The 22,869-nt window shown below is 42.0% G+C and overlaps 1 protein-coding gene across 4 annotated transcripts; it reads left to right on the forward strand.

Moving 5' to 3' along the window:
- Positions 1 to 1,224: 1,224 nt before the first annotated feature.
- Positions 1,225 to 22,794, forward strand: ppp6r3 (protein phosphatase 6, regulatory subunit 3). 4 transcript variants are annotated; one of them, XM_053506587.1, is made up of 25 exons: positions 1,225 to 1,387; positions 4,564 to 4,722; positions 6,182 to 6,415; positions 7,073 to 7,259; positions 8,396 to 8,533; positions 8,795 to 8,860; positions 10,008 to 10,120; positions 10,378 to 10,491; positions 10,626 to 10,755; positions 10,909 to 11,061; positions 11,253 to 11,408; positions 11,850 to 11,914; positions 12,197 to 12,312; positions 12,862 to 12,947; positions 13,978 to 14,064; positions 15,053 to 15,150; positions 16,662 to 16,716; positions 17,305 to 17,435; positions 17,656 to 17,777; positions 17,871 to 18,024; positions 18,142 to 18,230; positions 18,330 to 18,492; positions 20,914 to 21,018; positions 21,289 to 21,375; positions 22,410 to 22,794. In XM_053506587.1, the coding sequence occupies exons 3-25, from the start codon at positions 6,189 to 6,191 to the stop codon at positions 22,462 to 22,464; spliced, it is 2,697 nt and encodes an 898-aa protein (XP_053362562.1). In that variant the 5' UTR covers positions 1,225 to 1,387; positions 4,564 to 4,722; positions 6,182 to 6,188; the 3' UTR covers positions 22,465 to 22,794. The 4 variants fall into 4 exon arrangements, with proteins under 4 accessions (XP_053362562.1, XP_053362561.1, XP_053362563.1 ...); XM_053506586.1 differs by lacking the exon at positions 1,225 to 1,387 and adding an exon at positions 1,784 to 2,007; XM_053506588.1 differs by lacking the exon at positions 1,225 to 1,387 and adding an exon at positions 1,784 to 2,007 and having other exon boundaries at positions 15,071 to 15,150.
- The last annotated feature ends 75 nt before the right edge of the window (positions 22,795 to 22,869 follow it).

Raw genomic sequence — 22,869 nt, forward strand, 5'->3', positions numbered from 1 at the left:
GTGTGTGTGTGAGAGAGAGTTGTCAGTGTGGAGGCTTGGGTTTGTTTTTCAGGCTTTTACTGGCCTCTTGTGGACAGAAACTGAACTACAGCATCACCAATGCTCTTCCTTTATATCACTGAGTGAAAGGACTGAAACACAACAAAGACATTCTGTACTGAGACTGAAATGTATTCTTAAAATCACGGATTTGTCCACAGATGCAACACAGGAACCACACAAAGGACTAATCTTATTCTTATCATGAATGCTTATTACGAGCCGACAGGGTGGTGCAGTGGTTAGCATAAGCGGCCTCCCGCCTCCAGGATCTGGGCTTGACTCCCGCTTCGGGGTCTGTGTGCATGGAGTTTCCATGCTTGGTGGGATTCCTCCGGGTATCCCAAGGTATCCTTCTCTCGTGATGAGTGAGAAACAGTAGTGTTTAGCTTTTACTTTTCGAGGCTGGCTGTTGTGCAATTATTTAAAAAAAATTCTAACAGCCAATTCAGAATTAATGGCCTCCCGCCTCCAGGGTCCGGGCTTGATTCCCGCCTCGGGGTCTGTGTGCATGTGTTTGCATGTTCTCCCTGTGATTGGTGGGTTTTCTCCGGGTACTCCGGTTTCCTCCAACAGTCCAAAAACATGCAGATTAGGATAACAGGCGAATCAAATTGCCTGTAGTGTGAGTGGGTGTGGAGCACACTGCAGTGGATTGGCACCCTGTCCAGGGTGTACCCCGCCTTGTCCCCCAAGTCTCCTGGGATAGGCTCCAGGCCCCCCGTGACCCTGTACATAGAATAAAGCGGTGTAGATGAGGAGTGAGAGTGAGTGAATGCTGTGGTATTTCTAGAGCTCTAAACCAAAAGCTATTTTTTGCCGATAAGATAAACACTTCTTTTTAATATTATTATTTTTTTCGTAACATTTTTTAAAAACACTTTGACCTAAAAATCTTTATGTAGCACCTCTGTTCATGGTACGATGCAAAAAAATCTTTTTAGGAAAAATAAAAGAATCTATTATTTAATTTCGCATTTTTAAAAGTTACTATTATTATTATTATTATTGTTTTTTTGTTTACGAATAAAATATAATAATAATTAAACAAAAACAACAATAATTAATAATAATAATAATAATATGTAAGTTTATAATGAGGTTAACTGCTTCAGGCGTCAACTGACCAATCCCTGGCCGCTGATTGGTCAGCTTCTATGTCAGTCAGTGACGTCACGCTGTTGCCAGGGCGTTGCAAAATAAGCAAGAAAAAACATTCCGTGCGAATTCGAAATCGAGCGTCGACACAATCTTCCCCGAGATTACTGCGCCGTGTGCCGCCGCGCCGAGGGACCAGTGCCGTGGATTTACACCGGAACCGCCATGACTCGCGCTCGAGTAAAAATCGGTGAGGTATCCTTCTCTCGTGATGAATGAAAAACGGTAGTTTTAATGCGGTTAAGCTTTTACTTTTCGAAGGCGGGCCGTTGCGTGGTGATTAAAAAATTGTAACAGCCAATCAGAATCGGGATTTCTCTACCAACCGGGAAGCTCATTGGTTCTTAATGATGTGGGCGTGTCTATGTTTCTGTTCTGGTTCTGTTTTTTTTAACATGCGTATAAACATATTGCGCGTAGTATCCATTACCATGTAGCGTATATTTAATAATCAATTGATTTTAAAACTATTTTACTCGCTTACACGTTTGTTAAAAGTTGTGTTCGGAGGGAAATGCGTGTAGACCAATGAGCTTTCAGAACGCGGTTTGATTGACAGGTCGGTGTCCGTGCCGCGGGGGGAAGGGGGTTAGTGACGCCGCCATCTTGAAAAGTCCCGTCTCGGTGCTGAGGCTATATCTCTCTGTGTGTGTGTTTTTTGGCGCCTGTCAGAACCTCTTGTTATCGTCAACAGTTTATTTTTCACCACTAACCGTATGTTTGTACTTTTTTATTTATTTTTTTTGGTCACACTTTTATCTTAAGAGTTCCCCCGGAGCTTCATGTCGGGATCTTAATCACTCTTAATCGGTAACGTAACTTGTTTTTCTTTCTTTTTTTGTCTTGTACAGTTCTCGTTTTCTGGCCACGGGAAAGAGCTTAGCTTAGCATGCTTAGCAAGGCTAATCATTGAGCTAGCTTTGGGAGCTTAGCATTGGTTCTTCCTTAGCAGTCCAGGGTTAAGACTTCAACTAACGTTAGCGTCATTAGTGTAATGCGGTGTCCCAAATCCACAGCACTGGGCTTACGTAGGGTACTCGCAATAACGTTAGATAATGTAGTCTGTAGTGCGCATGTGTAGTGAAGGTGGAGTGATTTAGAAACGGGCACAGTCTGGCTAAGTTTGTCAACGTAGCCGGTGAATTTTATAAACCGTATTTAGATTATTTTCCAGAATAGATTTTTCAAAGTTTCGTAATCAATATAGTATGATCGACAAAACTAACACTTTACAGAATATTTGGCTTAAATATTAAAAACACATTAGCCAAACGCCGCTAATGCTAACAGGGCCGGTCTGTCAGTAACTTTGACGTAACTAGCGTTAGCATTAGCATGAGAAGCTAATGCCGGGGCCTCGGTAATTTACCATCACACAGAACAACTCAAAGTCTTCATAGCATTTAAAATCCGCTAGAATATACGAGACTCGGTTCATTAAATACTTATTTAACGGATTTTACGCGTTCTAGACTTCTCTGCAGTTAGCTGTGTGAGCTAGTACAGTTAGCTGGTGTTAGCTTAGCATGCTAGGTGTAGTTCTGAGGAGGCTGTGACAGCGGAGAGAAATTAAATTTAATTTATTTATTATAAACTACAGCTGAGTTTTTATGTATTATTTGATTCCACTATAATTCAGTTGCGCATAATATTTAAATGTATTTTATGCGTATTGTAATATTTCATATCACTGGCAGAATATACTGTACAGAATAATAAAATAACCTGCAGTGTTCCTGTATTCTGATATACACACAAGGTTTAAAATGATTATATTATATGTGTAAGTGTGAGTTCCTGTTGTCACTTGCGCTATAGCAGCTATAAACGCTCGCTTCCTGAAATAACTATCTTCTTTTCTTTCTTTCAAGTCAATATAACTGAAAAAAAAAAATCACCGTTTGTTGCTTTACTGAGGAACCACATAAACTTCTCAGTCGTGAAGACGCAGATGCGCTGACACTAGAGACTCCTTCCACTGATCTTACAGAAACGGATCTATCACACAGAACGCTTCACCGTGTCGACTCTTGTCCTTTAGTCTAACTAGTAAAGTAGCTGTTACTATGGAAACCTTAATGCGTTAGAATGAGCACAGCCTTATAAATGCACTTATATACGCTACTGTTAGAGAGAGAGACACAAAGTACCGTGCTGGTGAAAGGTGCGACATAACCTGTTTTATTCATGGTTAAGAATCACATTGCGATTCAAGCTGCGATCTGTAATTATTAAATGTTGTGTTTAATTAAATTTATTTATCGAGGCTAACAGCAAATAAAGGCAAAAACGATCTCATAAAGAGGATGTTTACCAATATTTATGTATCATAATTAAATATTTTGTATAAAAACTGCGTAAATGTCAGACTCTGTGTCTATTACCTCTAATAAATTGTAGGCGTTTGTGATTTAAATATTCGGACAGGTGTGATTTCAATTATGTAATTAATGGTGCAGCATTTTTCACCCTGAGACATTGCGTTCCCATACTGCACCGGGGCAAAAGTGTGTAGAAATTGATGAGTGTGTAATGTAATAAAAGCACATATGTAAATGTTTTATACAATGAGGAGACTTATCAATTTATTAGTAAAAAATTATACAAAATTGGCATTTGGAATGCAGCCCGTTTCTTAGCCGTCTGTCTCTATTTGTCTGTCTTTCTGTTCATCTGTCTGTCAGTCCTCTTCTGTGTATTGATGTTCAGTAGTGTGTGTGTGTATATTTGCACAGAAGGTGTTCTATACAATACATCTATTAAGCAACGTATGTAACTCGTATAATAAATGTCACCTCCACATTCTGATCTTTTAGTTTAGATTAAACTTGAGTCTGTGTTTTCTCATCTGCGCTGTCTGTAGGTTCTCGGCTCCTTTCAGGGCACGAGTCTGTGTGTGTTATATTGGAACGCAGGTAGAGCTGCACCATATCTCACTAGCGTTTAACAGATTTAACAAAGTCCTGAAGTGTAATATGGTTGTGCCCCCGGGGCTGAGCTGTACACAATGTGTCTGAGCACTAAAACAATTAGAGATTACTGCAGGAGTCCATCATTAATTAATAGAATTAATTAACTGTGAATGATGCGCTGTATTCATTTAATTAATTAATCTTTCTTTTTTAAATTATGATGAATAATATTTTATTTATAAGATCTTTTGTAATAGTGATTTTTTTCCCCCTCCTTTTCATCAGTTGTTCAGTGTTGGTTATTATATTTGCATATTCCAGATGTTTGTGATTAATTGGTAAACATCTCAAAGCATGCTTAACTTTTGTTTTACTGATTAAAATGCTAGGGGATATTTGAGTGAATATTAAAATCTGTATCTGATCATGCAATTTTTTTTTAATTGTTTTACAGGTGTGTGTTGAGTGTGTGTCCGTGGCCGAGGTGTGTCGTTCTTCAGCCTCTCTTTCTCGTACCTGCAGTGCCTGGAATGGGCCAGAAGTCCCAAAGAGCTTCAGTGTTATTTTCTTTTTAATCAGAATAGTTTTACCCTCTGAGCTCCATCACGCTCAGGTAGGACCACACTGACCTCATCAACAAATCACCATCACACAAACAGCGTTTAGTCTGCGGTATGCTGCTATAAATAGTGGTAATATCTGACTAAATTTTGATTTTAGATACACACTGATTAGGTATAACTTTGATTAACTCGTTGAAACGTGGAAAAGTAATCAGTCAGGTGTTAACGTTGATGGAGCAGAGAAACCGTTGTGTGTAAGGATCTGAGTGACTTTGACACGTCGGATCGTGATGTCTAGATGACTGGGTCAGAACGTCTCCAAAAAAACTAGGCATTATGGGATGTTCGGGGTCAAGACCTACTGAAAATGCTCCAAGAAAAAAGGAACCGATGACAGGGTCCTGGGGGTAAAAGGGTGGACGCTGGTCCTGATGGACAGGAGACGGGACACACGGTGCATGGCAGGTTGTTGTGTGTGTGTGTGTGTAGCTGCGTCACTAAAGAGCGGTCAGGGTGTGCATGCTGACAATAGAAGAAGGAGGTGGATTTTTTTTTTTTTTTTACGCTATGTGGATGATGAGATGGCGCCAGGATGAACTATGGGAAGAAGGCGAGTGGGCGGAGTCAGTGTAACGGTCTGGAGCGATGTTGTGATGGGAAACCTCAGGTTCATTCACATACACATTACTCTGACGAAGAAACACGATCTGTTACTGATGGCTCGGTTCCAGATACCACACACACACACGCACACACACCTTCAGGAGGTCTGGTGGAGTCCGGGCCTCGACAGAGCATGGGTGATTTGGTGGCAAAATAGTGAACTTCTCAACATTAGGGGCGTGGTCATTAACTTCTGCTGATCTATGTGTATCTATACATGTATAAACTTGTATATTAAAGTTCACTGTTTGTTTATAGTTTTTGCTTTTTAAACCATCTCTGTGTAAATACACAAATTTAAACATTAAAAAACTAAATTTTAATAAATTTCTCTCCAGATATTTATACAATAAAATGCTGATTTAAAAAAAACATCCAAGTTGTGTTTAGCATTTAAAAAAATGATTCAATTGCATTTATGTACTAAAATGTATAGAATCAACTTCACATGTTAATATAAGCATTGATATTTATGCCAGACAAAGATGTATGATGGCGCCGGTTAGGTGGCTGCCGTCGCGACTCTGTGGTCGCACAAAATCATTTCACTGCATATTGTACTCTGTATGATTGTGTATGTGACAAAAAAAATTTGAATTTGATGTATAATTGTATAAGGTTCATGGCATTTAGCAGGTTTTCAGATCAGACCCTGAGCAGGTAGAGGGCGAGGGCCTGAGAGCTCGGTGGGGCTGGGGTTTAAACTCATGACCTTAAAAATAATAAGTATGTTTATAGTTAATGTAGCACATTTAATTAGTTTTACGTGAACAATCAAAGCTCAAACAATTTAAGTCTGATGGTGTGATTTGTGTGTGTGTGTATGTGTGTGTGTGGGGTCTACAGAAGCGCCATGTTTTGGAAGTTTGACCTGCACACCACCTCTCACATCGACACGCTCCTTGACAAAGAGGACGTGACCCTGAGGGAGGTGATGGACGAGGAGGACGTTCTGCAGGAGTGTAAAGCGCAGAACCACAAGCTGGTGGACTTCCTTATCCGGCCGCAGTGCATGGAGGACCTGGTGGGCTTTATCACGCAGGAGCCGAACGACGACGTGGAGGAGAAAGTTAAATACAAGTGAGATCTTCACACCTCTGTACTTCTGCTCGCTGTACACCTCTATAGCAGCGTCTCTGTTCACATCGACCTTTAACCCACAGCAGTGCTCGAACCTTAGACAGACAGGAAGCAGGACCAGCTGTAGTCACATGACGTTTTATATATATTTCTCAAATCTTATTTTGGAACTGCTGATGAAATCTGTATGCAGCGGGTCATTCTTTAACGTTTAAAACCACAGGTGTGTGTGTGTGAGCGCTGAGAAAAGCCAGTGTCCCGTGCCTCTCTTCAAACCCTCAGTGCTCTCCCACACAGGAAGTGACTTATTAATATGGTGTTTGAGGTTTTACAGATGCTAATCTAATGTCCTCGGTTCGCGTTTGTGTTTCGCTCTTACTGTAGTGTCAGTACAAGCTCCTCCCCCAAACCAGGCTGGATTATTGTGGCGTCTATAAAGTACGTGGGAGGAGAAGAGTTAAAAGGAAGTGTACATTAATGTCTAAAGTAAAGACCAGCTGGAGGATTTTAGTAACAGAACAAAACTGAGGTAGAAACTGTTGATGCTGCTGATTGTTTAAAGTGTTTCAGTATCTGCCTGTCTGTGTGTAAGTGTACAGTGTTCTCTTTGCATTGTATTGAAAGGATAAAATAAAATTTAAGTTGTACTCTTGTCAGGTACCCAAACATATCCTGCGAGCTCCTGACATCAGACGTTGGTCAGATTAACGACCGGTTGGGCGAGGACGAGAGTTTACTCATGAAATTGTACGGGTTCCTGCAGAACGAGCCGCCACTCAACCCTCTGCTGGCGAGCTTCTTCAGCAAAGTGCTGAGCATCCTCATCGGGAGGAAGCCGGAGCAGGTGAGAGCAGCGTCCTCCGGTTTGTAAATCAGACTGATACAGTGTGACCGGTTTGGCTCCAGAGTTAAAGCCCAAGTGTATCATAACCAGCCTGTTTAAAATCCTCATCTCTAACCCCGTAACTGTTTTACTGAAATGTACTTTTGTCGCCGCCTGGTGTACTAACTAATAATCACTGGGATTGTAAACATAAAAGTTTAAACTTTCCTAAAATGACCGAATCCACAGCATCTGATTTAAGTGATGATTAAGTCAAGAAGTGATTACTTCTTTAATGTACTTCTTCAAGTATGTTATTGTTTCTATGGTATCAGTTTATTTCATTTTTTTTTTCTTTTTTGGTAAAGTAATTCTTGTGTAACAATAAAATCTATGAAGGGGGATGTTTTTTTCTTTTCTTTTTTTTTTCTTGTCATAAGTCTGTCATAAATCGAAAAAGGTCAATAGGTTCAGGTCGTTGTAAGTTTTCCTGCACATCGACCGTGACGTTTCTCACTGAGTGTGAGTACAGTGTATGTTAACGGGGACAAATTCCACAACCCTCATTCTGTGCAGAAAGACATCCCAAAGTTCAGCTGAGACTCAAATGAAGCTTCTCCAGTCCAGCTTCTGCCAGCTCTTTAGTTATACTGTATTTAGTTTAAACTCTTTCTCTTTTCCCGTGGAAATAGCCTCATTGCTCAGTGAGACTGCAGGATCTTCATTGTTTCAACTCTATCCATTTAAATTTTTTCTGACATCTTCAGGACAGAGAAATTCACACTGCTGTTGTGGTTTCTTGGTTACGTTGTTAAGCTGTGATTTTGTTTAATTGCTTGCTTAGATAGATAGATGGATAGTTAGATGGATGGATAAATAAATTAATGGCCAGTGAGAGAACATGTGTTTATAGTTGCTATAATCTCAGTAACAACGTGAAGAACTTGGTTTAACTACGAATAAACTGTGTGACGTCACTCGACCTGTGGTATAAGAGGAATCGAACACTAGGGGGCGTCCTCTCTGAGAAACTTCAGAGCATCAATGTGTAATTAACTCCAGCATAGTAAGATTCTGTCTGTCTGTCTGCTGAGGGGAAAAAAATTGATCATTAAATGTGATTTTATAAAAACATTTAAATTAAACTGTGTGTGTAGATTGTGGAGTTCCTGAGAAAGAGAGAAGACTTTGTGGATCTGATGATTAAGCACATAGGAACCTCAGCCATCATGGACCTCCTGCTCAGGATGCTCACCTGCATCGAGCCTCAGCAGCTCCGACAAGATGTTTTAAACGTGAGGAGGCCCTTCACCACCACTCCACACTGACACCACTGTCCAATCACAGTCCAACATTCGCAAATCTGCCCCACACCACTTTCTCCTTTATTAACTTGTACACCCAAGTTGATGGAGGAGAAACTGTATATTGTACACACACACACACGCACGCGTGTTCACTTCACCCCTTGCTTTTTCCTCTGTCCAATCACACTTTTTTTTTCTGGTACTTTAATATGTATATTAATGTGTGTGTGTGTGTGTGTGTTACCTTAGTGGTTGAACGAGGAGAAGGTGATCCAGCGGCTGGTTGACATGGTCCAGCCCTCTCAGGACGAGGACGTGAGTCAGTTTTTATTTCCTGTAGAGATGATAAAAATACCATGTTACATGATACCTGTGTAAGTGTCACAGTCTGCAGGTTTAATTCAATTCAATTCAATTCAATTTTATTTGTATAGCGCTTTTAGCAATTTTCATTGCCGCAAAGCAGCTTTACATAGTCAAAATAATTATTTAAGTTTGTATGAAATGTGAATTTGTATGAATCAAAATGGTCAGTTTGTCCCTGGTGAGCAAGCCGAGGGCGACAGTGGCAAGGAAAAACTCCCTGAGATGGTAATAGGAAGAAACCTTGAGAGGAACCAGACTCAACAGGGAACCCATCCTCATCTGGGTGAAACAGAAAGCAGTAAATGATCTGCATTTATACAGTGTGTAGGGTGGGAGGCAGTTCAGCTATAATAGCTGATGTTAATTGATGTTAATATGGAGTCCAGGTAGTTATTGAAGACCCAGGTAGACTTGTAAGAAGTTCCAGTCCTGAACAATCGAACTGTCCCCAGAGAAACAGTCAACTGCCAGCACCAGTCAAGGCCAGAACCATTTTCTAGGTAGAGAGAATCATCCCCAGACACCAGACGGGGCATCCATGTGACGAGATCTTCAGCCAGAAGCGGGGCACCAGGATGGGTCAGACAGGTCCGGAGGGCAAAGGGGTCTGGATCACTGGCAGCTCAGGAACGACATGTGTAGCTCGACAGAGAGAGAGAGAGAGAGGAAAGGGGGGGACAGGAGGAGAGAGGAAAAAGAAAGGGGGGGAAAGAGAAAAAGAGGAGAGATGGCAGTTAGGTATGGTCACAGTCACACAATGTATAATGTGAATGTATATTAACTGTTTAACAGGTTTACTAACACGTCAAGGGATGAGTTAAAACAGAAAAATACATTTGACGTCTTAAAAAGGAAACAAACCCTAAAATCAGATTGTATTAGTTTTAGTCAGTTTTGTAAAAGTTATTGTAATATACAGCGAGACACACAGCTTCTCAGAGGAACAGTTTATGATATTGATATTATTGTTTTTAATCAAGTGGAAAAGAAATGTTAAATTTTTTTTATTGTTGTTGAACAAGAAAACTTTACAGATCTGTGTATTTCTTTTCTTTCATGTTATTTGTTTATTGATTTTATTATTATTTTCTCACAGAGGCACTCGAATGCGTCTCAGTCTCTGTGTGAGATCATTCGTCTGAGCAGGGATCAGATGTTCCAGGTGCAGGGTTCCTCAGAGCCTGACCCTCTGCTTGCCACACTGGAGAAGTACGTCCTTCTCTTTCTTTCTCTCACACGCACAGACACGCACGCACGCACAGACACGCACGCACGCACGCACAGACACGCACGCACAGACACGCACAGACACGCACGCACGCACGCACAGACACGCACGCACGCACAGACACGCACGCACGCACAGACACGCACGCACGCACAGACACGCACACACGCACAGACACACACATACACACATATGTAGTGATGTGAGGACATTAACCCCGTTGCTGTTTCTCCCCCAGACAAGAGACTGTAGAGCAGCTGCTGTCCAATATCTTTGACAGAGAGAAGAATGATTCTGCTATAGTCAGTGTGATCCAGATCCTCCTCACACTCTTCGAGACACGGAGACCAGCGTAAGTGACCTGCAGCGTGTCAGTCGTGTCACTTTGTTCTTCCCATTAGAGACCGTAGGGGTGCTGTTTTATCCCTTTCAGACTTAATCACTTAAAGATGAAAACATTTGTGAGCACGTCTGATGTTTGTGCAGGTTCGAGGGTCACTTGGATCTCTGTCCTCCTGGAATGAACCACCCGTCTTTTTCCGTTAATCAGAGCATCCTCGACGCGGTCAGACCCAGACTGAAAGACTTCCATCAGCTGCTCCTGGAACCTCCCAAGGTCTGGGTTTGTTCACCACAAAAACAAACATTAAAATAAAAAAATGAAAGCCGAAGTTTTCACAGGTTAAGTTATCCTGATCAGACAGAGCCTGGGAATGTAAACAATGTACGTTGGCTAACTAGCTTGTTTAAATTCTTTTTGTGAACTCAGAAAACAGTGTTGAAGACGACGTGGGGCGTTTTGGATCCGCCGGTGGGAAACACACGTCTCAACGTGGTGAGACTGGTGGCCAGCCTTCTGCAGACCAACACACACATCATCAACCAGGAACTCATTAACCTCAACATGCTGGGAATCATCCTCGTGAGTCTCTCTCTCTCTCTCTCTCTCTCTCTCTCTCTCTCTCTCTCTCTCTCTCTCTCTCTCTCTCTCTCTCACTCACGCACGCACACACACGGAAACTGAGGATCAAGGTTTTATACCAGGACATTATTTTACATTTTTAATAAGCTAAAGAGATAATAAATAGAAGGTGTATTTGTGTGTGTTTCCAGGATATGTATTTTAAATACATTTGGAATAACTTCCTGCACATACAAGTGGAAATCTGTATAGCGATGATCTTAGCCATGCCCCCGACCCAGAGCGACGCCGAGATTAACCGGGAGGAAGATCAGGAGCCGGTCCGAGAAAACATCCTCATCACACATGTGAGTTCTGTTTTATTTGTGTATAAAACACTTTTAACAACAGTCATTGTCGCACAGCAGCTTTACAGAATCAAAAGAAAATTTATGGACGTGTGTGAGAGAACGAGTATCAATCAGAATGATCAGATCAGATCGTCCCTGATGAGCGAGCCGAGTGTGACGGTTCTGAGGGGAAAACTCTCTGAGATGGAAATAGGAAGAAACCTTGAGAGAACCCAGACTCAACAGGGAACCCATCCTCATCTGGGTGATAACAGATAGCAGGGATTGATCTGTACTCATACTGTGTGTTAGGAGGCTGAAAGTTCGGTATAACAGGAGATTAACTTCAAATGGAATCCAGTTCGTTATTGCAGGAACTTCCAAATCGCACAGAGACACGTGTACCAGTTGATGGACGTGCTGTATTGTGTGTGTGTGTGTGTGTGTGTGTGTCCACAGATGTTTCAGAAGTGTCGGCTGGTACAGAGAATCCTGGAGGCCTGGAGCTCCAACGAGAAGGAGCAGTGAGTCACAGTTTATATCACTCCACACACACACACACACACACACAATTATACTGTATATGTGAACGTGTTCTCTCGCTCCTAATTTGTTTTCACTGTTTCCCCTTTTTTATTTCACTCTGTTTTTCTCCTTTGTTATATGCTCTCTTTTTGATTCTTTTTCTTTTTTATTGTGCGTACTTCACCCACTCTCTGTCTGCATCCTTCTTTCTTTTTCTTTCTTGTGCGTACTTCACTTTTTCCATTGTGTCTCTAATTACATCTCCCTTCTTTGTCTCTCAGGGCTGAAGGAGGCCGTAGGAGAGGTTATATGGGACATCTCACCAGAATCGCTAACTCAGTAGTACACAACAGCGATAAAGGTCCGAACGGCACTCAGATCCAGCAGCTGATCTCAGGTATTCACGCGTCCCACTTCCCGTGTCTGTCTGACCCGCAGTAACCCTCGTTAGATCTGAACCGTGCGTCAGTATCCTGTATCTGTATCCTGAGTGTTGCGTCACAGCTCACTTTTCGATCCCTTTTTTTCTTTTTTTCCCTAACATCTACATCCCCCACCATATAAATACCTGCTCTGTAACCATGGCAACGGTCTAGCCGAAGCTCGTGTTTACACTTCCCCCGTCGCACCATCAGCGGCGTGGGTTTGTGCCGAGACCTTTTTTTTTTTTTAAGGGCCACGGCGTGGAAATGTTTTTAATTAAAAGCGACAAGGCGAGATAACCCGTTTTCCCCCTGTAACCATGGCAACAATCCTATAGAGAAGTGGATGTGTCCGGGGTTCGAGGCTGAAAGCGATAACATTAATAAAGTAAGAGCAGACTGCTCGGTAAACTTTGCAGTGACCATGTGACCTCATCGAGTTAGACGACCAACTTAGGGCACTTCTAAATGTCTAGAACGTGTGTGTGTGTATATGATTAATAAAGTGTGTGTGTGTGTTACAGAACTCCAGGAGGACGAGAGGGAGAGATGGGAGGCGTTTACCTCGGGGCAGTTAGCGGACACGAACAAGAAAAACACTGTAGATTTAGTAAGTGGTGTGTGTGTGTGTGTGTGTGTTAAAAGGATAAAAGAATGTTTGTCTGGGTAACATGATATCATTAATAGTAACGTTTATTTGTAATTTTCTTAGAGCAAATCAATTATTTTTTCCTTTTTTGTAAATTTTACCAACTTTTTACTTTCTTACTTTAAGGTGAATTTATTTCTCATTTGGGCCCAAGCACTATGACATCAGCCTGATGTCATCATAGTGTGTGAAGGGCTCTCTTGTTCTTGTAAGGATAATTGTTTTTCTCTCACTATCCCAGACCCTGTTGGGGTCTTAACAAGCGCAAACACTCAACAAAAATCAGCACACACGCTCAGATTTTGCTGCATACCTCACACACACTTGCACATATACATACGGAACCCGGTAAACATTTATATCTCAATGAGGTGAACAACTTTTGCTCTGCATGTCATCAGCTCTAGTCAACAGGAAGTCGGTTATTTTGGGACGGTTGCAAAACGCACCTCAATGGATGTTGATGTACTCCCCCTCCTAGAGGATTTATACGATCGCCAACAAACCGGGCCTCTATGATGATGATGCTTTAAACTTATGTGGCTAATAACTTCCTGTAATGACATCACATTAAATGACATCATTGTGTAGATTGAAGATTCGAAAGTTGCTTTATTGGCATGACAAATATTTACATTCGTATTGCCAAAGCTTAGAAATCAGGCACAAGAAAATAACAGGAGTAGAGAGTAAAAAAAAAAATAAAAAAATGGTGCAATGGGCATTGTTGCTAGCAGCTATATTTTTACATTTGCTTCTTTTAAGTAGGTCTTTTTGTTTTCTTTTTAATAAATAAAGTTAGATGGAAGCGATTGTGCAGTGTTTGTGTCCTGATCCAGACAAAATTGTAAGCGCTTGATGGATTTGGTTTGTTTTCTAAGTCAGATTGTTGTAGCTCTGTTTTTATCCTACGTGTTATGTGTGTTGTTCAGGGTTGCTGTTGCAAAAAGACTGGTACTGTATTTATTTTTGTGTGTTTTTTGTTCCGCAGGTAAACACACATCACATTCACTCCTCAAGTGATGACGAGGGTGACTTTAAAGACAGCGGCTTTCACCACGACTCGTCCCTGCAGCAGGTAACACCGTGAGCTTCAGCTCCGTCACAACACTCCTGTACAAACGTTACGTTTTCATTAAAGTGTAGTGATGATGCACCAATAATCACCAACATGATCATTATTATTATATTATGTTTAAATTCACTTTGAGGTGATGTTCTGTTATTCAGTTTTTTCCAGCTTTAAACGATTTGGCATTATAAAAAAAAAAAAAAACTTTTTTAGAAGGCTAAGAACCCTTAATAAACCCTTAAAGAACCCTTAACTGATTTTACTTCGGATCTTTGCAATAATGCATGTAATATAAGAGCGTCCACTAGGGGCAGAGCTAAATGAGTGGTAAAAGCCACCCGCACCACCATGCCATAATGTGGGTTAATGAGTTTGGATGTATGTTTGTGTGTAATAAAAAAAAAACCCCAGATCTGATTACTCGTGCTGCTTATTTATGCTTTTATCAAAAAGAAGAGATTTTATTAAATGCCCACAGTGTGACTCGGACAGAAACAGCTAAACCATGTGCTGTCTTGGAGCCCCTCAAGGGTTCCTCAAGGGTTCCTCAAGGGTTCCTGGCTTCCAAAGGAATGTTTTACACAAACAAAAAACAAAACTCTTTTGTAGCGTTCTGTATAGACTCTCAGAGGGTTCCTCCGCAGACGGAGAGCTGAAGAACTTTTAAGACGTCTCAGTGACGCCCAAACCACTAACGTTTCTGCTGTTACTTAAAGAGGAGACTGATTATTAATTTATTTATTAATTCATTTCTCTTAGGTTTGTTTGGGAAAAGTGTGTGTGTGTTTAAATTTGTTATATAATACAACACTAATATTGTAAAGTTGTGTTTGAGTGTAAAACACTAAAGTGTGATGTTCTTCTACTAAACTGGTGTTTGATTAGGGCTAACCTCTGCATGAGTGTGTGTGTGTGTGTGTGTGGTGAAATGAAACATTTAAAGTTGTCTTTCCCTCGAGACTATATCATTATCGCTGGTCCTGGGCTTTGCCAGGCCTTCTCTGATTATCAGATGCAACAAATGACGTCCAATTTTATTGAGCAGTTCGGCTTCAATGACGAAGAGTTTGCAGATCAGGACGATGTGGTGGAGTGAGTACTCATCCTGCATGATCCTTACCTCTCTCACACGGGGTTTTGGGGGCGGGGTGGGGTTTGGGTGGAGGGTTTATGGTGCTTCTGGGCTGCCTGGGATGATCAGGGGTCACGACCCGAAACGCATTCAGATTCAATGGGGAGTTAAACCGAAAATGAAGTGTAGAGGGCGCTAACCCCGTACTCAGACGTGCAATCAGGACAAGACAAGACGAGACGCGCCCGGAGCTAATTTAGAGTTAACCGTCATGAATACAGCCTCGAGCTTAACATGGTCACGTCACACATGAGACTAGCGTGACGAGTTAATTTGGAGGCTGTATACTCATTTCCTTTACTTGTTAGCGACGTTAGCGTCGCGGCTCCAGCGCACGGACTCAGCTGATCGATCACGCCTGACGTAAAAATGAGGGTTACGGTCCTACGTTTCATTTTCGGGTAAATCACTGCTTTCTGCGTAGGAAACCTCAATCTACTAACCGACACCTGGGTTTGTTCATCAGTCATTCAAACCAGATTTGCCTTATTTTATTTTATTTTTTTTTTTATTAATTAAAACATTTTGTTTTGTTTTTTTACACTTTTTAACGTCATGGATCATCTGTGAAACCGCAAAACTCCTCTGTCCTGAAGGTCACAGTCACAGCTTCACCCCTGACTGTTACACAGCGCTCACACTGGAGACTCCTTACATTCATATCACACATCATTTAAAAAATAAAAATATATTTTTTTGATAAAAATTGTACGTTTTAAGAATTATTATTCTTTAATCTGCGTGTGTTTGGTGGCTGTTGCAATAAGAGCGACTCATTTTAGCGCTGTGCATTATGGGTATTATTTTACAGACCACCGTATTAGATATCTCTAATAATCTTGTGACATCGGTTAGTTTTCAGCGTTATATTTTTATCATATCGCTAACTCACCAGACTTCACTCTAGACGTCTATCAGAAACACGACTCCAGACGATAGACATCTGACATGTTCCGGCTCGCACGAGGCGACTTCAGTGATTGTGTCTGCAGCTTTAAGATTAGGCAGTTGTTGTTTTTTTATTATATTTATTTAGGTTTATTTATAGTCCTGATCCTGTTTACAGCAAATGAATACAAATGAATGACTAACCATTTATCATTGAATTGATATTGAAACTTAACTGGTTAAAAGTTAATTAACTATTAATGAATGTTCTGCAGAATGAGACTACACCACAAGAGGGCGCACTTGCAGTTCAGACAATAAGCCATAGCATATTACACGCACGCACATGCTCTCTCTCTCACACACACATCAGGGAAACTAATCCTGTGTGAATATTCCTAAAATAATCATTTCCAAGAAGTCTGTGACTGTTTCAGGATCTAATCTGGAAATCTGTGTAATGTTTAATGAGCCGTCTTACTAAAGTGCTTTTCATTAATGAGGAGGGATAATGGGATTGTGTGTGTGTGTGTGTGTGTGACTGGTTTAACTGAACTAAACTCTGTTCTCTTTAACCCCACAGTATTCCCTTTGATAGAATATCAGACATCAATTTTTCCTTGAATACAAATGAAAGTGTAAGTATGTGACGTGTTTTATTTTAGCACCGCATCCTCACACACACTATGCATGTGGTTTCATGTCTGTCTCACTAATGGAGTACAATATTCACACACTGCTTTGTTTTATGCTAATGTTTATGTTCACCTGATTGTGTGTGTGTGTATTTACCACTAAAGTTAAACACACACACAATGCTTTTCCACGTGACCTTTAGATAGATTTTGAACGTAACGGTGATCGTTTTGATTATTGGCACACACTTTAGATAGAAATAAATGTATGAAAATGAAATACAAATTTTGTAGTTAAATTGTTCTTAAATGTTTTAAAATGTTCAACTTTCTTTTGTTTATTTTTTTTATGAATTTGTTCTGTTTGTTTTTTTTTGTACTCCATGTTGTCTGATCTTTTTTCATTTTTGTTTGTGCTTTATTTATTTTCTATCCATCACCTTTTAAAAAGATTTTTTTATTTGAGCTCCAGACCTTCATAAATGTATTTAAAAAATTTTTTAATGTTTTTTCCTACATGTAGGTTTTTGTTTTTATGTCTGTTTCTTTGGAACTGAAATCCACACAGTAAACCATGTGTGTGTTGTCCAGGCCAACATGGCTCTGTTTGAGGCGTGCTGTAAGGAGAAGATCCAGCAGTTTGAGGACACGGGTTCGGATGAGGAGGACATCTGGGACGAGAAGGATGTGACGTTCGCTCCCGAGGCTCAGAGACGTTCCAGGTGAGGCTCAGCCCGCGCACACTGTGGGTGGTGCCAGTGTGGAGCATTATGGGTAATTTACAGATGCAGTATATTGTGTGGACCATGCACTTCCTCTGACTCTCCGTCCGTCTGTCTGTCTCTCTCTCTTTGCTGTCTTTCATCCCACTTGTCATTTGTTTTACAATCACTTCTCATACCTGTCTCTCTCTGCCTCCCCCCCAACCTGTCTGTCTCTCAGGAGCTCAGGCAGTACAGACAGTGAGGAGAGTACAGACTCCGAGGAGGAAGACGTGAAGAGGGACCAGTTCGAGTCCTCGAACCCGGCGGCTGATGACCGTATGGAGGTGGACAGTGGAGAAGGTAACAGGAAGTGTTATCACAGCCTCTCTCACCTGCTGATCAAGTTTCCTTTTTTTTTTTTTTTTTTTTTTAATCATCGTCGTGTCATTTTAGGCCCCACCTGGACGGCCAACTTTGACGACGTCCCCATGGAAACGGGAGGTTCGTTGGCCCCGCCCACTTCCTCGCCCTCCTCATGGAGCACGCCCACCAACACCGTCGCCACGGAAACGGGCTGGGCCAACTTCTCGAGCTTCACACCGGTCAGGTGAGCGAGCGCCGCAGTCGCACTTGCACGCATCTAAACGGACACGTTTTTTTTTTTTTTTTTTATCGTTGCCGTCGTCACGGTGATGTGAAGTGATGACGTGTCTGATCTCTGCAGTCCCAAGGACCCCCTGAGGAGCAATTCCCCTGTTGCCATGGAGACGAGCGCAGAGCCGGCAGACCCTCTAGGTGTTAACACACCCACAGGTGAGCGCACACACACACACACACAGCTTTATTGGGACAGAACAAAAGTCCACGTGGGGAGTGTGGGACTGTGATTTTACTCTCTCCTTGTCCTCTCAGGAGCGTCGCAGTGGGACACGCCTCCAGCTGTTCATTCCAGAGGTTGTGACGTGGACGAGGAGGCGGCGGCGGACCGCGTCACCGAGACGGTCACTAACGGCTCCATGAAGGAAACGCTCAGCCTTACTGTAGACGCCAAAACCGAAACTGCTGTGTTCAAGAGGTGTGTACACGCATTACCTCTCTCACTTACACACACACACACACGTTCGCGCTCTACACAACATGCACATCCTTTTTTTATTTATTTGCTCACTGTGTGTATCGGTTTCTCTTTCTACACGTGTCTGTCTCTTTCTGCACATCTGTCTGCCTCACTGCACATCTGCTTCGCATCTTTTCATCTAGAATAACTCTCACTTTCTCTTGTCTTTCTCTCATCTCATGTTTGTGTCTCTGTCTCTCTCTTACGTCATGTCTCTCTCTCTCTCTCTCTCTCTCTCTCTGTCGTAAATGTGACTACAGAGATTATTATTTTTATTATTATTATTGTGTGTGAGATAAAGGCAGGTGTGTGTGTATGTATGAGGAGTGTGTAGTAGAGTGTTGACCATGCGCTTCCTCTCTCTCTCTGCGTGCGTGGGGGATCAGAGTGTTGAAATCCTATCGGTATGTACAGGAGGAGCAGTGTCTGTGTTTTAAATGTTCGCTGTACAGTCCACACGCACATACACACACACACACACACACACACTCATGCTCACCTGTGTTTCTCCATCTGCATGTGTCTCATCAGGTCAGGGATAAAATAACACCGCCGCTAACCCGCAGCCAGCGACATTCTGTTCAGTGATCACTGTTACGACCCGAACACTCGGGAATATCAACAACCGGCCGCGCTGTAGTACTGAAGTACTGTTTACATTTAATATAGGCTTAAATCTTTATAACGAGTGTGTGTCTCCTCTTCATACAACATCAGATTTTAACATCAACACACACACACACACACCTAACTAGCGTTTCCTTAGTATCATATTAAATAAATAAATAAGTAAAATAAATAAATAAATTTGCTAGAGTTACTAGAGGGGAATATTTACCAGAAATTTTTATCTGATCAACTGACTTAGCTGTGCTGCACACACACGCGCACACACACACACACACGCTAAAATAATGTGTAACCACAAAAAAAATCCTTTTGTTTATTTTATAACTAGCAACGTTAACCAGTCTGTCTCCAATCACTTCGAGTCAATTGATTTAATTATAAACTAAATAATTATTTAAAAAATTTTCTTTAGGAACTGCACATTTTCCCATGATGCTCCTCGACTCCCCCCTGTGAAGGTGTTCCCTGTTCTTCAGTCAACAGGCATTTTCCCCCCAATAAAACGAGCGCTAATCCTCTTTGCATAACGAGCCACGCCCTGATCTCCTGCAGTCAGTCACGCTTCCTGTAGTAATTAACTTTATTAGATATTTGTTTATTTTAATGCCTGGTTTATTATAGAGAGGATACCGTGATGCTCAGGTTCATCACCACCACAGACTCCCCGTCACTCTCACACATCAGAAATCAGGAAGCGGTGCTAATGAGAACCTCCTACTGCTCTTGTGGTGAAGCTGTAAATCGCTTAATAACGATGAGGCAGGGTGTTGAGGAGGCGGGGCTACAGCTCGGTTTTATAAGGTCACAGTCATAACAGTGGTTTCATCATGTAATTACTAGGCATGTGCTCATCATCGGGTATAATCGTGATCTTTAGAGCACACACACACACACACACAGCAGACCTGCTGACCACTTTGAGTTGAAATCGTGTAGCTGTTTTTAATATTGGTTTTGAGCCTCGAGTTAAACTGGAAGCCCCGCCCACTTCCCTCCATCTCCTGTTAGTAATCTCTCCCAACTTAAAAAAATGCACCAATGGCGAGTTCTCACATCCCGCCGCAGGGGCTGAGAACAGACGGGGTGTGGCTAAATGAACAGGGTGTGGCCGAAGGTGGTAGGGTGGGAATAGTAGCAGAATGTGGTGGGGTGTGGCCTGAAACAGGGCATAGGGTGTGGCTGAAAAGGGGCGTGGGGTTAGGGGCTTTAGGGGCGTGACTGTTGCTAAGGCATTGCTAGGCGTATTCCTTTCCTATTTCAAAATGAAGCGTAAACGTCCCTGTTAGGTGCTGCAACATCACAATCACGTACGAGACCCAAACCACTGATGCCCCCTTTCATTATTATTATTATTGTTGTTATTGTAGCGTAAATGGGCGTGGCGTCTTCGCGCCTCCTCTCTGCGGTTGGCAGGTCTGACTCTGTAACCATGGATACGGCTTCCACGTCACTCACGTTCACGTCCTGACATTGAGACAGACTGAAGATGAGCACATGCCCGTACCCATCCACACCGCTCCCGATCAGTGACATCACACACCCCCATCATCTTATCCCCAACTCCGCCTCCGCGCCTCCCCATCGTCTGGTTCCAGCCCCTCCCCCCCCCACACGCTTCTGTTTACTCCGCTGTTTTTGAATGTGCTCCACACCCGCTGTGCATGGGTGCGTGTGTGTGTGTTTAAGCGAGGGGACGAGACGGTGATTTAAACGTTGTACTGTGTGTGTGTGTGTGTGTGTTTGTTTCAGTGAGGAGGAGAACACATCTACCTCTGAAGACACGTCTGCCAAGTACGCGGTGAGCGACAGCGAGGGCGAGAGGAGCGAGACGGCTAATAACTGCCCCAAACCTGGGTAAGGGTCGTCACACGGGACTGTCACTCAGGGTTAAGGGGGCGGGGATGTTGGTCAGGTGGGAAGATTGTTGAACCTCGGGTTAAAGGGTTACTTGATTTAACTGAGATGAGGGTTGATTTTTGGGTTTGTAGTTGTTACTCAGTGTGTGTGTGTGTGTGTGTGTGTGTGTGTGTGACACGATCAGTATTTAGCAGTGCATTAGTGAGTTTTTGACTCGGACTTAAATCATCTCTCTGTCTCTCACACACACACTCTCGTGTCTCACAGTGCAAAGCATGTAGAAGAGAAAACGAAAGCTACCTGTGAGGTTCTCAACGGTCCTCTAGAGAACGCAGCTGCCATGGAGGAGACCAAGTGAGTACAGCACGCGTGTGTGTGTGTGTTACATCATCGTCACTAAGGGTTCCCTTATACCAGGGGTCGGCAACACGCGGGTTAAACTCCGGAGACTCGTGTGGCTCTTTCATCGCTCTGTGTGGCTTTGGAAAATAAAAAATGTGTTTTTAATAAAAGTTTGGGTTTTTTAAATTTATTTTTATATAATTCTAAATTCTAAACTATTGAATTCTTCTTCTTCAAGATTTTGGTGGCCTTGTAGCATTAAAGTAAAATTGTTTAATTTCTTGTCGCTCAAAATATGCGTCCCAACCGCCATTGTGTGACGTCCACCCGCACGCGATTCATTGAGCCTTTTGACTCCGGGTTTTATTCAGAGTGACGGCTGACTGCATGCTCCAGTACACGTGATAAAAGAATGACAACACGTGAGCGGACAGCTTTTTTTTTTTTTTTTCATAAATACGAGGAGTATTTTTTTTCTATTTAGAAGTAACCTTTAACAGCTTTTTTTTTTTTTGCGTGTCCAGAATATGGTGGTTTTCTCTGTAGACGTATGTTCATTGATTTCATAAATGCAACACACTATAATTTTTTTTCCTTAATACATAGCATGAAGGTAAAAAAAATAAAACAGTATTTGCAGTGTTATTTTTATTATAGATGCCAAAAGTGTTTTGTGGCTCCCGTAAGTTTTTAATTTTTTTCTTCTTTGGGAAACGGGTCCGAATAAGTGTTTAAGGTGGCTGACCCCTGCCTAAGGGTACCAATACTATTTACTATTGTAGTCTTTTACAAAGCCACGCCCTCCATTCTTACTCACACACATTCGCTCGCTCTCACTTTGATCTTTATAAGCGTATGGGTGTGTGGGTACCGAGCCATTTTAGCACTTCGCTCCCGAAACACGGTGCTCCATTGCGCCCCCTACTGCACCACTTCTCCAGAAATTTAATCTAGTTGTTTGTTTCCTTTAAAGTAAAACAACAGAGTAAATGTGTCTCGCAACATTTTGTTGTTGGAACAAAACATGTTGTGCGTGTGTGTTTCAGGACGGAGCAGTGTGTGTCTGAGGCGGCTGCAGCGGCGGTGAATGGGCCGGTGTGATCGGGCGTGGCAGATCACATGACCAGGACCAGCAATATTGATGTTAAGCGGAACCTGTACAGAACCTCGGGCTGTGTGAAGAGGAGATTAAACACCACGATGAATTTTTTTTTTTTACGTTTTTTTTTTTTTCCCTTTCGCATTCGTTTCTACACTTCTTGTTCTTCTCTGAGGTGATCTGTCCGATATCTCGCCACTCGAACGTTAACAGTACTGTTGCTATAGTTACAAAGGATTGTATGAATAAAATATTTTATAAAAGAGAAATGTTATTACAGAAGCGATAAACTAATTGGAATGTGTAGTGTGACCAAAAAAAAAAAAAAACAACATATGATGATGATGCTGATGATTTTCTCTTTTTTATTATAACGATTTTTTTTTCTCCTCTGGTATTTAATTTAC

The sequence above is a fragment of the Clarias gariepinus genome, chromosome 10 (assembly GCF_024256425.1).
Source record: "Clarias gariepinus isolate MV-2021 ecotype Netherlands chromosome 10, CGAR_prim_01v2, whole genome shotgun sequence".
Classification (NCBI taxonomy): Eukaryota; Metazoa; Chordata; class Actinopteri; order Siluriformes; family Clariidae; genus Clarias; species Clarias gariepinus.